This window comes from Hemiscyllium ocellatum, chromosome 11 (assembly GCF_020745735.1).
Source record: "Hemiscyllium ocellatum isolate sHemOce1 chromosome 11, sHemOce1.pat.X.cur, whole genome shotgun sequence".
In the NCBI taxonomy this organism is placed as follows: domain Eukaryota; kingdom Metazoa; phylum Chordata; class Chondrichthyes; order Orectolobiformes; family Hemiscylliidae; genus Hemiscyllium; species Hemiscyllium ocellatum.
Window position 1 is genome coordinate 38,574,496 of NC_083411.1, and position 14,559 is coordinate 38,589,054.

Consider the following 14,559-nt stretch of genomic DNA (forward strand, 5'->3'; position numbering starts at 1 on the left):
AAAACCAAACTGCCAGCAAGCCAGCACTGGTTAACCAGTCATGCAGGTCAATTCTTGCTCATCCTGCCTGGAGTTGAAGTATTTGCAACCCAGATGGGAAGAAATTCTTAAGTGGTGATTAATCAATGATCATTAGTTGACCACTTAACATTCTCTGTTGGTGGGAAGGTAGGGCTTGGCACTTTTCATTCCTATCTTCACTTGGGCAAAAATGGGAAATTGGCAGGCTTATTGTGTGCCACCATCTGCCTAACTAAGTTCCCTTTCTGCCTCAGGGCCTGGAAGATTTCATCCTATATCTCATTCTTTTACCTTAAAATATCTAAAACCTTTTATCCTTTATATTTACTATATAGGGAGAGGGAAAAGCCACAAAACCAATGACAGAGCAACGTTCTGTAGCGTTCACATGCATTACACTATGTGGGTATGTCTTGAAGGAGTTGGCTTTCCTGATGTCACACCTTAATTTGCTGAAGCTTTGTATGTCTTGCACCCAGGCATGAAATGCTGTGGTTGGAGCTTACGATGCAAGGCAGTGTTTAGGTTACTCTGACGCCCACAAGTGCAAATAAGATATTCATTTCCGGGCACATGAACAAAGGCACAGTTACTGCTGAATGCTAAAATGTTTGATACTTTGTAACATATTCAGTCCATGGATTAATTATTAATAAAGAGTAGCCACACCTGCCAAGTTTTTAAATCATTTTCACACATCATACGATTGAAAAGAAATGGAAACTCAATTTATTACAAACTGACTGTATTGAAAACTTTTTAGAAACTATTATTTTGTACAATAAATGTATGTTTCTTTATTAAAAGTACATTGGAAGCCTCTAATGAATTTGTTCGGGGACTGATGACTATAATAATAAAATAGCAAAAAAAACGTATGATCTGTCAAGCTAGGTTTCACTCTGGGATTGTGTTTATCCAGTGTTGCCATCAGCTGGGATCATTACAACAGCAGACCAATCAGGTATTAAACAATAAATTTCACATAAATTACAGATGCTTCTGAAACAAAGTTAAAAATAACAATTTTTATTTGTTAATTTTAACAATTTTTAATTTTTTAACTGTGAGCGGCACGGTGGCACAGTGGTTAGCACTGCTGCCTCACAGCGCCTGAGACCCAGGTTCAATTCCCGACTAAGGCGACTGACTGTGTGGAGTTTGCACGTTCTCCCCGTGTCTGCGTGGGTTTCCTCCGGGTGCTCCGGTTTCCTCCCACAGTCCAAAGATGAGCGGGTCAGGTGAATTGGCCATGCTAAATTGTCCGTAGTGTTAGGTAAGGGGTAAGTGTAGGGGTATGGGTGGGTTGCGCTTCGGTGGGTCGGTGTGGACTTGTTGGGCCGAAGGGCCTGTTTCCACACTGTAAGTAATTTAATCTAATCCAATCTAATCTAATTTGTATCATCGATAGCCATAGATGATTTGTATCATCGGTGAGGTGCTGGAAGACTGGAGGTTGGCTAACGTGCTGCCACTGTTAAGAAAGGTGGTCAGGACAAGCCTGGGAACTATAGACCAGTGAGCCTGACCTCGGTGGTGGGCAAGTTGTTGGAGGAACCCTGAAAGACAGGATGTACATGTATTTGGAAAGGCAAGGACTAATAAGGGTTAGTCAATATGGCTTTGTGCGTGGGAAATCATGTCTCACAAACTTGATCGAGTTTTTTGAAGAAGTAACAAAGAGGATTGATGAGGGCAGAGCGGTAGATGTGATTAGATTACTTACAATGTGGAAACAGGCCCTTCGGCCCAACAAGTCCACACTAACCCTCCGAAGAGCAACCCACCCAGATCCATTCCCCTACACCTAAAACTATGGGCAATTTAGAATGGTCAATTCACCTAGCCTGCACATTTTTGGACTGTGGGGAGAAACCCACACAGACACAGGGAGAATGTGCAAACTCCACACAGACAGTTACCTGAGGCGGGAATTGAACCCGGATCACTGGCACTGTGAGCCACTGTGCCACCCATCTATATGGGCATTCTATTAGGTATCCATAAGTAGACTGGTTAACAAAGTTAGATCACATGAAATATAGGGAGAACCAGCTATTTGGATACAGGACTGGCTTGAAAGTAGGAGTCAGAAGGTGGTGGAGGAAGGTTGCTTTTCAGACTGGAAGCCTGTGAACCAGTGGTGTACCACAAGGATTGTTTCTGGGTCCACTGCTTTTTGTCATTTATATAAATGATTTCAATGTGAACATAGGAGCATGTTTAGTAATTTTGCAGATGGCATCAAAATTGGAGGTGCAGTGGATAGCAAAGAAGGTTACTTCAAGAGTACAATGACACCCTGATCAATTGAGCTAATGGACCAAGGAGTGACAGATGGAGTTTGATTCAGATAAACGTGAGGTGCTGCATTTTGAAAAGGCAAATCAGGATAGGACCTATACACTTAATAGTAAGGTCCTGGGCAGTGTTGCTGAACACTTGGAGTGCAGATTCGTAGTTCCTTGAAAGTGGAGTGGCAGGTAGTTAGGACAGTGAAGATGGTGTTTGACATGCTTGCCTTTATTGGTCAGTGCATTGAGTATAGGAGTTCGGAGGCTATGTTACAGCTGTACAGGACATTGGTTAGACCACTTTTGAAATACTGCATTCAATTCTGGTCTCTCTGCTATAGGAAGGATGTTGTGAAACTTGAAAGGGTTCAGAAAAGATTTATGAGGATGTTGCCAGGGTTGGAGGGTTTGAGCTACAGGGAGAGGCTGAAGAAGCTGGGTCTATTTTCTCTGAAGGGTCGGAGGCTGAGGTCTATCAGATCATGAGGAGCGTGGTTAGGGTGAATAGTCAAGGTCTTTTCCCTGGGGTAGAGGAGTTGGAAACTAGAGAGCATAGGTTTAAGGTGAGGGGGAAAGATTTAAAAGGGACATAAGGGGCAACTTTTTCATACAGAAGGTGATGTGTGTATAGAATGAGCTGCCAGAGGAAGTAGTGGTGGCTAGTACAATTACAACATTTAAAAGGCATTTGGATTATTATATATATAGGAAGGGTTTAGAGGGATATGGCACAAATGCTGGCAAATGGGATTAGATTTATATAGGGTATCTAGCCGGCATGGACAAGTTGGACCAAAGTTCTACCATGCAGAACCTTATCGCATGCCTTATAGAATGTCCATATAGATCACATCCATCACTCTGCCTTCATCAATCCTCTTCGTTACTTCTTCAAAAAACTCAATCAAGTTAGTGAGACATAATTTTCCAGGCACGAAGCCAGGCTAAATATCCCTAATCAGTCTTTGCTTTTCCAAATACATGTAAATCGTGTCCCTCTATGCTATACAGCTCTATGACTATGACTCTATTTTGTTACTCTGCCTAGTGGTGCCTTTCAAGCTATTTTCCTTTGACGGATCAAGCTCTGTGGATTGGGAATTCTGAATAAGTATCGCATATTGTTGGATATATTGTATAAATATTAGTTCTACATTAGAGCTAGGAACTAATGTGTATGTATCGGCATTTTAGGGAACATTTCACAGCTGATAAGCATAAAAGAACAGAAATGTAGGAACTGATTTCATATAATTGTCCAGAGCTTCTGCATGTCTTTCTCCCTTCTAACCTTCTAACTTGCTAATCTTGTAATGTTTCTGTTGCATGCAGTAATCTTATTGATTTTTAGATTAGATTAGATTACTTACAGTGTGGAAACAGGCCCTTCGGCCCAACAAGTCCACACCGACCCGCCGAAGCGCAACCCACCCATTCCCCTACATTTGCCCCTTCACCTAACACTACGGGCAATTTAGCATGGCCAATTCACCTGACCCGCACATCTTTGGACTGTGGGAGGAAACGGGAGCACCCGGAGGAAACCCACGCAGACACGGGGAGAACGTGCAAACTCCACACAGTCAGTCACCTGAGTCGGGAATTGAACCCGGGTCTCAGGCGCTGTGAGGCAGCAGTGCTAACCACTGTGCCACCGTGCCGCCCACATGTCTAGTCTTAACTAAAGGTTAGTTGTCTAGATAGTTTCTTCCTCGCAAGGAGCCTGTAAAAATTAAAGCAGATAGAATTCTCACTTCTCTAAATATGACATGTGAATATTCAAACACCACAGAACTCAGATCAATCTATAATGATGGCAGTGTTTTTCTGTGAGTACGCCAGTAGCACTTACTGATACGAAAAACTCACTCATATCAGTTGCAGAAAACTGAACAAATCTTGCAAAATATCACAAAATGTCGAACAGCAGAGCGACATGTGCTTAGCAAAGCCAGAATGGATCGGGTAGCTGATGATCCAGTGGAGGCATTTGAGAAACCTAAGCAAAAATGCAGGTTATATTTCAGCAAACATTTATAATAAAGTGAGAACCAGCTAATATCCTTTTGTAGGCAGGAGATCTAGGATTGCATTTGTTTAACAACTGGAAATGGAGAACAAAAACCCAGATGTAGTTTTTGAAAGATTCAACACCCATTTCCAAATCAAACAAAATAAAATCTCTGGCATTATTGGTCTGAATAATGAGGTTTCAAACAAGGTATAAATGAAATAACTTTGTAACAAGACTGAAAAATGGAATTTGTATACGTTAATTTAAGGACAGAGGTGAAAAGCTAATAGTTCAACTAATTGGGGTTCCATGCAATTTGAATTACAGAAAAACACTGATTGGAGAGTATAAGCTCACAATATACACAGTGCTGAGCACACAAAGCAATTAGCAGAACAGATGAATTATCAGACTATCCAGACAACCAACCTTTCCTAAGCCAAGGAGAAATGCAACAAAAACATTAGAAGATTAGAAAGGAACAAGACATGCAGGAATTCTGGGTAGTGACAAGAAATCACAATCAGAAGGAAGTGCCCTGCATTTGGATTAAACAGTAGAGTTTGTGAGAAGTCCAGTTATTGGGAAAAGATGTTCAGAACAAAGCAACATGATGGTCAATGAGCTTCCTTAGCCAGAACACCAGGAGAAATGGATAGGAAAATATTCTGGAAGATGCTGGTAACGTTGAGAATGTGATTGACATAGGAACCACAGAACGGTGTGAAATGTCTGGATATGACAAATCCCAGAGGAAAGAAATCCACACAAACATTCATATCAGGAAGAATGTGAAAAATCAGGGTTCAGTGATAAATCTGAAGGTGAAGCAGGACATTGCAATGCAGAATAACACCACCCAGCTTATACTATATCTGAAGATCTTTTGTGAAAATTTGGAAGACAGCAGTTATTCAAAAGAAACATTCTGAAACTGAACAATACCATACTAACTGGTACCTGAGAATGGACAGCAAGGAATAACCAACATCAGAGGCTGCACAAAGGCAAAAATGTGATATTCTACCTCAGAAGCATACAGTCCTATTGTCCTCCGGTCGAGTAGTTGTGAAAAATTACAGCTATGTCAGTGGGGGACGTGGCACTGGGAGTTGTACTCAGACTGTTTCAGTGACATTGTTAGATGCATTGAACATTTTCAGTATCCCCTGACTATTTACCCAGCCGTAAACTAAGTGATTCATTCCCCCACATTAAGTGCCAGTGGGGCTAAAAGCAAAGCTTGCATGAAAGCCTGACAGAAGAAATTCCTGGTGGCTTGCTTTCTGACAGGTCATGTACTTCTGCAAATTGTCATCTGCCACAGATGTAGAGAGTAAGATTCAACAAAGGCCAGAGATGTGGAAAGTTAGAGAAAAAAAGAAAACCAAAAACATATAATGAGATTTTTTTTCAAAAGTGGAGAAAACCTTCTGTGAGTTTGCTGGCCAATGGTATGTGGATGCAATGAGGAAGAGGGTCAGAGAAGACAAGTGTTGCTGTTAGTATGACCTTGTTCATCATATAGAATGGATGCAAAACCAATTACTGAACAAAAAAAGTTGTCTGAGCTGAAGCAAGTGATCCAAACAAATGGAATCACATTGGCTTCATAGAGATTTATTCAGAGGAATTTCAATCCAAATGTGACCAAAAGGATAGCCACTGCCAATGGGACAAAAGTTGAAGTCTTTGAAACCAAATTCATAAGAACACAATAAATCAAGTAAATCAAACATGAGACAAAAATTTTGTCAAATGATTACAGAATCACACAGTTATTCAGTACAGAAGTGCTCTTTGACCTTTTGAGTGTGTACCACCAAAAATACACAAAATCTACACGAGTCCCACTTTCCAACCTTGAATATTATGACATGATTATGAGGAAAAAAATGTTTACTACGAATATGTATGGGCCTACACTTCTTCATCCCAGCTGTAAACGCTCGGCATCAATAGCAAGGTGACAGTAGTAATCGGAGAAGTGAAAGCTCAGAGGAGAAAGATTTTGATCAGAGGAAAAGGAGGAGCATTTCAACATGCCAACTGACCATTACAGGCCACACTTTCCAAATCTGCAAGAAGGAAACACAAAATTTTGTCATTTAAATGACAATGGAAGGGTTGGAGAGGAAGTAGTGGAAAAGGATAAAGAAATACATGATATAATAAACTAACAGCAAGGCCACAAGGAACTGGTCTGGTGCAAACTTGACCAAGAAAGAAGCCTGCAATATTGATACATTTATGGCTGGAGTTTTCAATTAAAGTACTGTGTCAAGTGAGATTCATCGTGCCCTGTCCTCCATGGTATTGAGAGTGACTTTTCTCATGCAATTTTCACTCTATATCTCATTACTTATGTAACCAGGCTGTACAGTTTCCTTCTCATGTAACCATTTAGTAGGAGAGGCTGAAGTGCTTGGCATGTCAGGAACGTCCGGTGTTCTTGCGGCTGGTACCTTATTTTAAGCCCATCGACACATTACCTCAGATGCTGCAAGCCAATTAACTGCTCCTCATACTATGCTGCTGGACCATTATGTCAGAAGAAGGAAAGCTCACACCTTGCTTCAAGGACAGAGACCTGGATGTGCTTGTGGATAGGGTGGTGGAGAGGAGGGACATTACCCAGTTTGATCCATGTAGCTGTCAAAGGAAGCAATTCCACCAGACTCAACCAGCATAGATCCAGAGAAAGGCCTAGATCAGTGCAGTGTCCCAGCTTAAAAGAAATGCTCAGAAGAAGATCTGAAATCTTTTGTAATCTGCCACCATCTTCTCTCCGCTATCTCAAACTCCTGAAGCCCCTGTTCCCTCTAACTCTGCCATAACACACACCTCTCACCAAGGATCATGGTTAATAACTGCAACTAGTGCATGCAACTCAAAAGCTTTCACCCACATCATTTCCCACGTTAGTAATCCTTCCTGCCATCTGCACTATCCACTTACACATTAGCAATTGCTTTGCATCTCTCTTGCTCGTGCAAAACCACTAACATACACAATCCCTTCCTTTGTCTCACTGTAGAAAAACCTTGATCCACAACCAGCTCAGAGACTTGCAATTTGATGAATTTTCTCTCTAGATTAGACCCAGGAGCACTCTGGTGAGCACATCACTGACATATCTCTACAAATGGTCATGGTAGAAATACCCCAGGAGTCTGGTGCTTGTGGGACTGCTGGAAACTGGGCACTGCTCATCCTGAGGCATAGGGCGATCCCATGGTTTCAACTGGTAATGACTTTGTCAAAATGCACAGGCAGGCAGAGGAAGAGCAGGCAGGTTTATCCAAGACAATCAGTAAATATAGGAGTCAAGGTATGGCTGTAGCATATGGCACCTGGAGAAGCTGGCAACTGCCATGAAGGCCTGGGTCCAGCACACTCCCAGAGCCATGTCATACAACCATGGTAGGGGATCGAGACTGCTGTAGGATCACTGAACCCTTGCCCCCATCCTTATTCTCCCTTATCATCCAAGAAAGACAGTATTGCATATAGGCACATGTTAGCAAGTACTCATAGTTCAAGGCAAGAGGAAATCAGCTCTACATTCTCATACAATCTATGAGATATGAACTGTCTAGGTGACTTTCTTAAGGTAACCTGTGATTGCTTCTACTTCCCAGAGATGACTGTGATCAATTTGTACTGACCAATGACATACTCATGTTTGCTTCCACCCAGGAATTTTGCATGCAGGAGTCCATGATAACAGATGTATTTAACCTCTAAGATGTACAAGTGTAATGAATGCAATTGCCAGTTGCCAGGCCTGACATCACTGACAAGTAGAGTCCACATCCCCAAACAAGAAGAAACACTTCAGCCGACTCTGCGCCTGCTGGCTGCCATTTTTCATTTTCATTGCATAGCTGCGATTCAGAAGAGGATGGAAGTCAATGCAGATTGAGCTCCACAGACTTGTAGGCTGAGGCTGCTAATTTAGATGAACTGCCCAAACCTTCAAGTTCCTTTCTTCCTTGCACTCCATGCGGACCCAATCAGTTCTGGATTTTCACACATTCCAGCCTTACTCTTTCACTTATGTCTTCATCTCCTGAGCCCTGGGCGACAGGTTAGCCAGGCCAACCATGTGATGCAATATCTCCATTAAAGCCATGGTGCTGATCATCAATGACCAAACATCCTCCTCTCCCCACCCTGTGACAAGTTGCCTGGCTTTCTGTCTGTATTAAGAGGCAAGGCAAAACAGAAGTACTCTGTGCCTATACGTTCTGAACGCAAGAAGTCAAGACAAAGCAGAGATCCTGTGAGCACCCAAGCAGACCAAACAAAGAGGCCTAAGGTGCAGCTTGCTCCAATGTGTAAGATGGGTGCCAGTCCCTTTGTACAAATGGCTTCGTAGAAGCATTACAATACAAGGAGTTGGTGTGCTCCAAATACAACATTGAAGTTGATAACAATATTATAAGTGTGTCGGAGATGATGATGTGCTCAGGCAAGTGTGTGTCTGATGCCAACTACCATGGGCTGAGGGTGCAGACAGTCATTGTCCATGGAATGTGCCCTGAGGTGTTGGAGAATGCTGGTCAAGGTGGAAGCCCAGAGCCGCAAGCATAAGCTGGAGTTGCCAGGTACCCTCTGAGACTTTCAAGTGGAAAATTGTCACTGTATAGTTTCTCTCTGTCACATGAGAGAAGAGCAGATTTCACACAAGTGAAGGGAGAATAGATAATTCTGAGATGTTGATACATGCAAATTGGTAACTCTCTGCACAGTAGTGAGATCCTTTTCTTATTGCTCAAACTTTGGTACAAAGTTGGACTTTTTTTATCGTTTAGAATCTTGATTTTCCATTCTTGCCCCAATTTTCCGAGTGACTTACAAGAACGTCCGCGTCATTCAGGAGCTAGAAGAATTCCACTTTTAGTCTTTAAAAAATGGTGTGAGGTTCAGTCAGTAACAATTGAAACACCGTCCTTTTCCTTCTCTCCATTTAAATGATTCATTTTTCGTATTTCTGAACCTGACGGCGCACTGGGCAAATTTACTGTCAGTGTGGTACTGACCTAAAGAGGCCAAAATTCCATCTTTGGTCTGTGCCAGGAGTGACTGTAGTGGACTGTAAAATCCACCATTCTGCTATATTGTCAAATCAATGGCAACTAAGTGTCATTAATGAATGCCATTTTGGGAGTTTCTGAATACTCTCACAGGAGGTTATAAGTGTATTATATTTTAAAAATATTTCTAATAAGTTAACCTTAACTTTCACGTTGTTAGGCTAACAGGTAACAAGCTACAGTGATGGCAGCATGCTGGTAAAATCACTGGATTAGTCATGTAGAGACCTAGGCTAATGGTCTGGAGGCCTGAGCCAAAACTTACATGGCAGCCGGTGGAACTTAAATTCAATTAATAAAACAGGTCTAATGATGACATGAAATGCTTGTTGTAAAAACCCATCTGGTTTACTGATGTCCTTAGGTAATCTGCCATATTTACCTTGTCTGCTATATTTACTTTGTCTGCCATAATTTAACTTGTCTGCCATGTTGACCGGTCCGACATATTGACCTTGCTTGCCATTTTTAGCTGGTCTGCCATATTTACCTTGTCTGCCATATTGACATTGCTTGCCATTTTGAGTTTGTCTGGCCTAACTGTGGCACCAGACTAAAGTAATCTAATTGACTCTTAAAAGCCCTCTGACATGGCCAAGCAAGACATTCAGTTGCATTTAACTACTACAAACCCTAAAAAAAGGACCGGCCAATAGGAATTGGGGCAGGATTGGGGTCGATGATCTATTCATTAGTTGGAATTATATCTTCCACAAAGGAAGATCGTTTTGGTTTTTGGAGTTATTTCAGCTCCAGGGTAGCTCTGCAGGTATTTCTCAGGATAGCATTTTAGGCCCGATCATTTTCAGCTGTTCCATCAATTCTACTTTACCATCCTAAGCTCAGAAATGCAGATGTTTACCAATGATTGCACAATTCAGCACCATTCACAGCTCCTCAGATTCAGAGGTAGTCTGCATGTCCAAATGTTACAAGACCTAGACAAAATTCAGGCTGATAAGTGTCAAATAATATCCATTCCACACAAGCACTAGGAAATGACCATTTCCAGCAAAAGATAATCTATCCATCACAAGAATAGTTCCATTGTAACCTGGTGAAATCCCACTTCTTGGGTTCATAATTTACAAAAGACAGGGAGAGCCCATCTTTAGAGGCAGAGCCAATAGAAATTAAGAAATAACATTGATTTTCTAAGTCAAAAACTTACCCATAAGATAAGAAAATTGCTATTGATGCACAATTGCTATTTGGGTTAGAATAATTTCTTTTCTTGTCAGGGAATCATAGAGATGTACTGCATGGAAACAGACCTTTTGGTCTAGCTCGTCCATGCTGACAAGAGATCCTAACCTAATGTAGTCCCATTTGCCAGCACTTGGCCCATATGCCTCTAAACCCTTCCTATTCATAAACCCATCCAGAAGTCTTTTAAATGTTGTCATTGTACCAGCCTCCACCACTTCCTTGTGTTATCATGGAATATTTTGTAAGAAAATGTTAGTGTTTGGCATGACTATTGAGGTTCACGGTTTGACGGTTAGATATCCTATTGTTGCAAATGATCATGACCTGACACTGCTTTTTCCGCAAAAGGACTAGATTCTTGATTTGTTTTCAACCTACTGTGGCAGAATGTTCATCGGTTCCATTGGTAATGTTCAACAGTATTTGTAACTATACCTAAAACAAATGAAGAAAATTAATCTGAAGGATGTATATTTAATCAACAGGAATATTTTAAATATTTTATGTTTCTGTTAATGAACAGTGTATTGTTTTGCAGTTTATTTTTTCTGTTTTATATGTATTATAATACAATATACAAGACTGTTTGAAAGATGGAGGAGTCAGGCTCTACTGATCATCATTGTTTGTTTCCCAGGCTGTGTGTTTGCTGTTGAAGTGACAGTGAAGGACAATCATTTGAATGTGACTGAAGGAGGAAATGCCACTTTGCAATGTACATACACGACCACGGTGGAGAGCTTGTCTGAACTTAACATCCAGTGGACTTTCCTTGGAACCACTACCAAGAAGCCCAAACAGGTAAAGCATCTCTGTTCATTGGGACAGAACATCCAGAGCCCTGCTAATGCCAGCATAGATGCAGCAGTGTGGAAGCATGCATTTACTACTCCTGACTTCTTTGATAATCTAGCACCATGATGTGCAGGATGGCAGCAGATACTTGTGTCACTGTGGGCACAACTTTGAATATCCATGAAAGGATGAGGGCTGTAAGGTTTGGGCTGTAACAACTTTGGGTAAGGTTGTTCATGTTATTGGACAATGTAGGACCAGGAATAGATCATTCAGCCCCTTGAATCTTTCCTGCTATTCAATAAAATAATAGTTGATTTCTCTCACTCCATTTTTCTGCCTTTAATCTATATTCCTTGATGTCCTCCTCCAAAATTAATCCACAATTTTCAGTCTTAAAAATTTAAATTGATCCAGCATCCACAAATTTCTCAAGGACATAATTTCATTTTCTCACAAACTCTTGACTGAAGGAGCAATTCCTGATTTTACTCCTGAATTGCTTACCTTTAATTTTAAGAATATGCTCCCTCATTCTACGTACCCACCTACAGGAAATAACCTTTCCATACCTATACAATCAAACATTTCCATCATTTCAATGAAATCTTCTAAAGTCAGGGGAATATCAAAAACCCATGCAGGAGAATATAAACAAAATTGGCAAGAATAATGTATGATGTGAGATGTGTGATGTTATCCACTTTGGAAGGAAAAATAAAAAAACAGATTTTGTTTTATTGGTGAGAGACAGAGAATTATTGGTGTTCAGAGAAAAACAATTGCCCTTTTTCACAATTCATCTAAAGTTATTTATTTCAAAGAAAGAGGTAATCTCATTAAAAAATAAAGAAGTCTAAAGGGACTAAAACAGAGACTGCGAGAGAAGCTCAGTAAGTCTGACAACCTCTGTGGAGAGCAAATAGAGTTAACATTTAGATTCCAATGACTCTTCTTCAGAACAGCTCAATTCAAGTTTCCAGCATCCACCATTCTTTATTTTATAAAATTCTTAAGAGACTTAATGAGTAGATATTGGAAAGGCTATTTTCCCTGGCTGGGGATAAAATTAGGGAGATCTAAAAAATATTAAGATAGAGAGGTCTCTGGGTCCTGATGGGATCTGTCCCAGAATATTGAGGAAGGCAAGAGAACAAATTGCTGGAGCATTGACTGACATCTTTGTACCCTCTTTAGCCATGGGTGAGGTCCCAGAGGACTGGGCAATAGCCAAAGTTGTCCCATTGCTTAAGAAGGGTAACAGGGATAATCCTGGAAATTATTGCCTGTGAGTCTCATGATGGTGGTAGGGAAATTATTGGAAAAGATTCTCAGGGACAAGATCTATACACATTTAGAAGCAAATAGACTTATTAGCGATAAACAGCATGGTTTGGTGCAGGGGAGGTCACGCCTCATTAGCTTGTTTGAGTATTTTGAGGAGGGGATGAAGATGATTGATGAGGGAAAAATCATTTGATGCTGTCTACATGGACTTCAGTAAAGCCTTTGACAAGGTCCCTCATGGCAGACTGGTACAAAAGGTGAAGCCACATGTTATCAGGGCGAGCTGGCAAGATGGATGCAGAACTGGCTTAGTCATTTGGAGCCAGAGGGTAGCGGTGGAAGGATGTTTTTCAGAGCAGAGGGCTGTGAATAATGGTGTTCCACAGGGATCAGTGCTGGGATCTCTGCTATTTGTGATCTACATAAATGATTTAGAGGAAAACGTTTAATTACTAAGTTTGCGGACAATACAAAGATTGATGGAGTTGCAGATAGTAGGAGGATTGTCAGATGATACAGCAGGTTCCAGATCAGTTGGAGGCATCGACAGAGAAATTGCAGATCGAGTTTAATCCAGACAAATCTGAGGTGATGCATTTTGGAAGGTCAAGTACAGGTGGAAATTAAACAGTGAATAACCCTTAGGACTATCGATATGCAGAGGGATCTGGGTGTGTAGGTTCACAGATCACTGAAGGTGGCAGCACAGGTGGGTAAGGTAGTAAAAAAGGCCAGTAACATGCTTGCTTTCACTGGAAGGTATGTTGAGTATTAGGATAAAAAAGTTATGCTGCAGTTTTATAGAACTTGAATTAGGCCACACTTGGAATACTACATACAGTTCTGGTCACCACACTATCAGAAGATGATTGGAGAGGGTACAGAAAATGTTTACCAGAATGTCACCTTTTCTGGGGGGTTTTATCCATGAAGAAAACTTGAATAGATTGGGTTTGTTTTCACTGGAACACAGGAGGTTGAGGAGCGATCTGATAGAAGTTTATAACATTATGAATGGCATGGATAGAGTGGAAAGTATGTGGCTTTCTTCCAGGGTAGAGGGGTCAATTACTAGGGCACACAGGTTCAAGGTGTGAGGGAGGAAGTTTAAAAGAGATGTGCAAGGGAAGCTTTTCACACAAAGGGTGGTGAGTGCCTGGAATGCATTGCCAGAGGAGTTGGTGGAGCAGACACAATAGCAGCAACCAGGAAGCATCTGGATGAATACATGAGTAGGGAGGGATTCAGATCCTATAAGTGAAGACAGTTTTAATATGGAAGGGCAAAATGGGTCAGCACAAGCTTGGAGGGCTGAAGAGCCTATTCCTCCACTGTATTGTTCTTTGACGTTTGTATGTAGTTTCAGATGGGGATCAGCCTTTTGTTATGAAATGAAGATAATTTATTCCACTCAGAGGGTTGTTGATCTTCGGAATCCTCTTACCAGAAGACTGTAGATGTTCAGTTGTTGAGTATGTGCAAGATAGATCAATAGAATTTGGGATACTAAAGGTATGGAAATATGCAGGGAAATGAGGTAAAAAATCATTTTAAATGACAGAGTGGAACTGAAGGATTGAATGACCTATTCCTACTCCTATTCCTTCCCATAACCTAACCCGCTAAGGCATAGCATCAGGCTGGATCTGTACACCTCCTTTCTGAGATGCAGTTCCCAAAGCAATACATTCCAGATGAAGTCCATCTTAGACTGGAACAACTAAAGCATCACTTTCCTACCATTGAATTCCAACCTCCCAGGACAACACCCAACATTCCATAAATTTTAGTTACATTTTGCACAGTGATTATAGTTCTGACTGCTAAATCCCTTTACTCT

The 14,559-nt window shown here is 41.2% G+C and overlaps 1 protein-coding gene across 1 annotated transcript in view; it reads left to right on the forward strand.

The window, feature by feature from the left end:
* The first annotated feature begins 7,563 nt into the window (after positions 1 to 7,563).
* The window catches only part of LOC132820308 (V-set and immunoglobulin domain-containing protein 1-like), a 31,385-nt gene continuing 24,389 nt past the window's right edge, over positions 7,564 to 14,559 (forward strand). Inside the window, exons 1-2 of the mRNA XM_060832333.1 lie at positions 7,564 to 7,660; positions 11,275 to 11,438. Of these exons, the coding sequence (XP_060688316.1) occupies positions 7,564 to 7,660; positions 11,275 to 11,438 (261 nt within the window). The remainder of the gene's footprint in view (positions 7,661 to 11,274; positions 11,439 to 14,559) is intronic.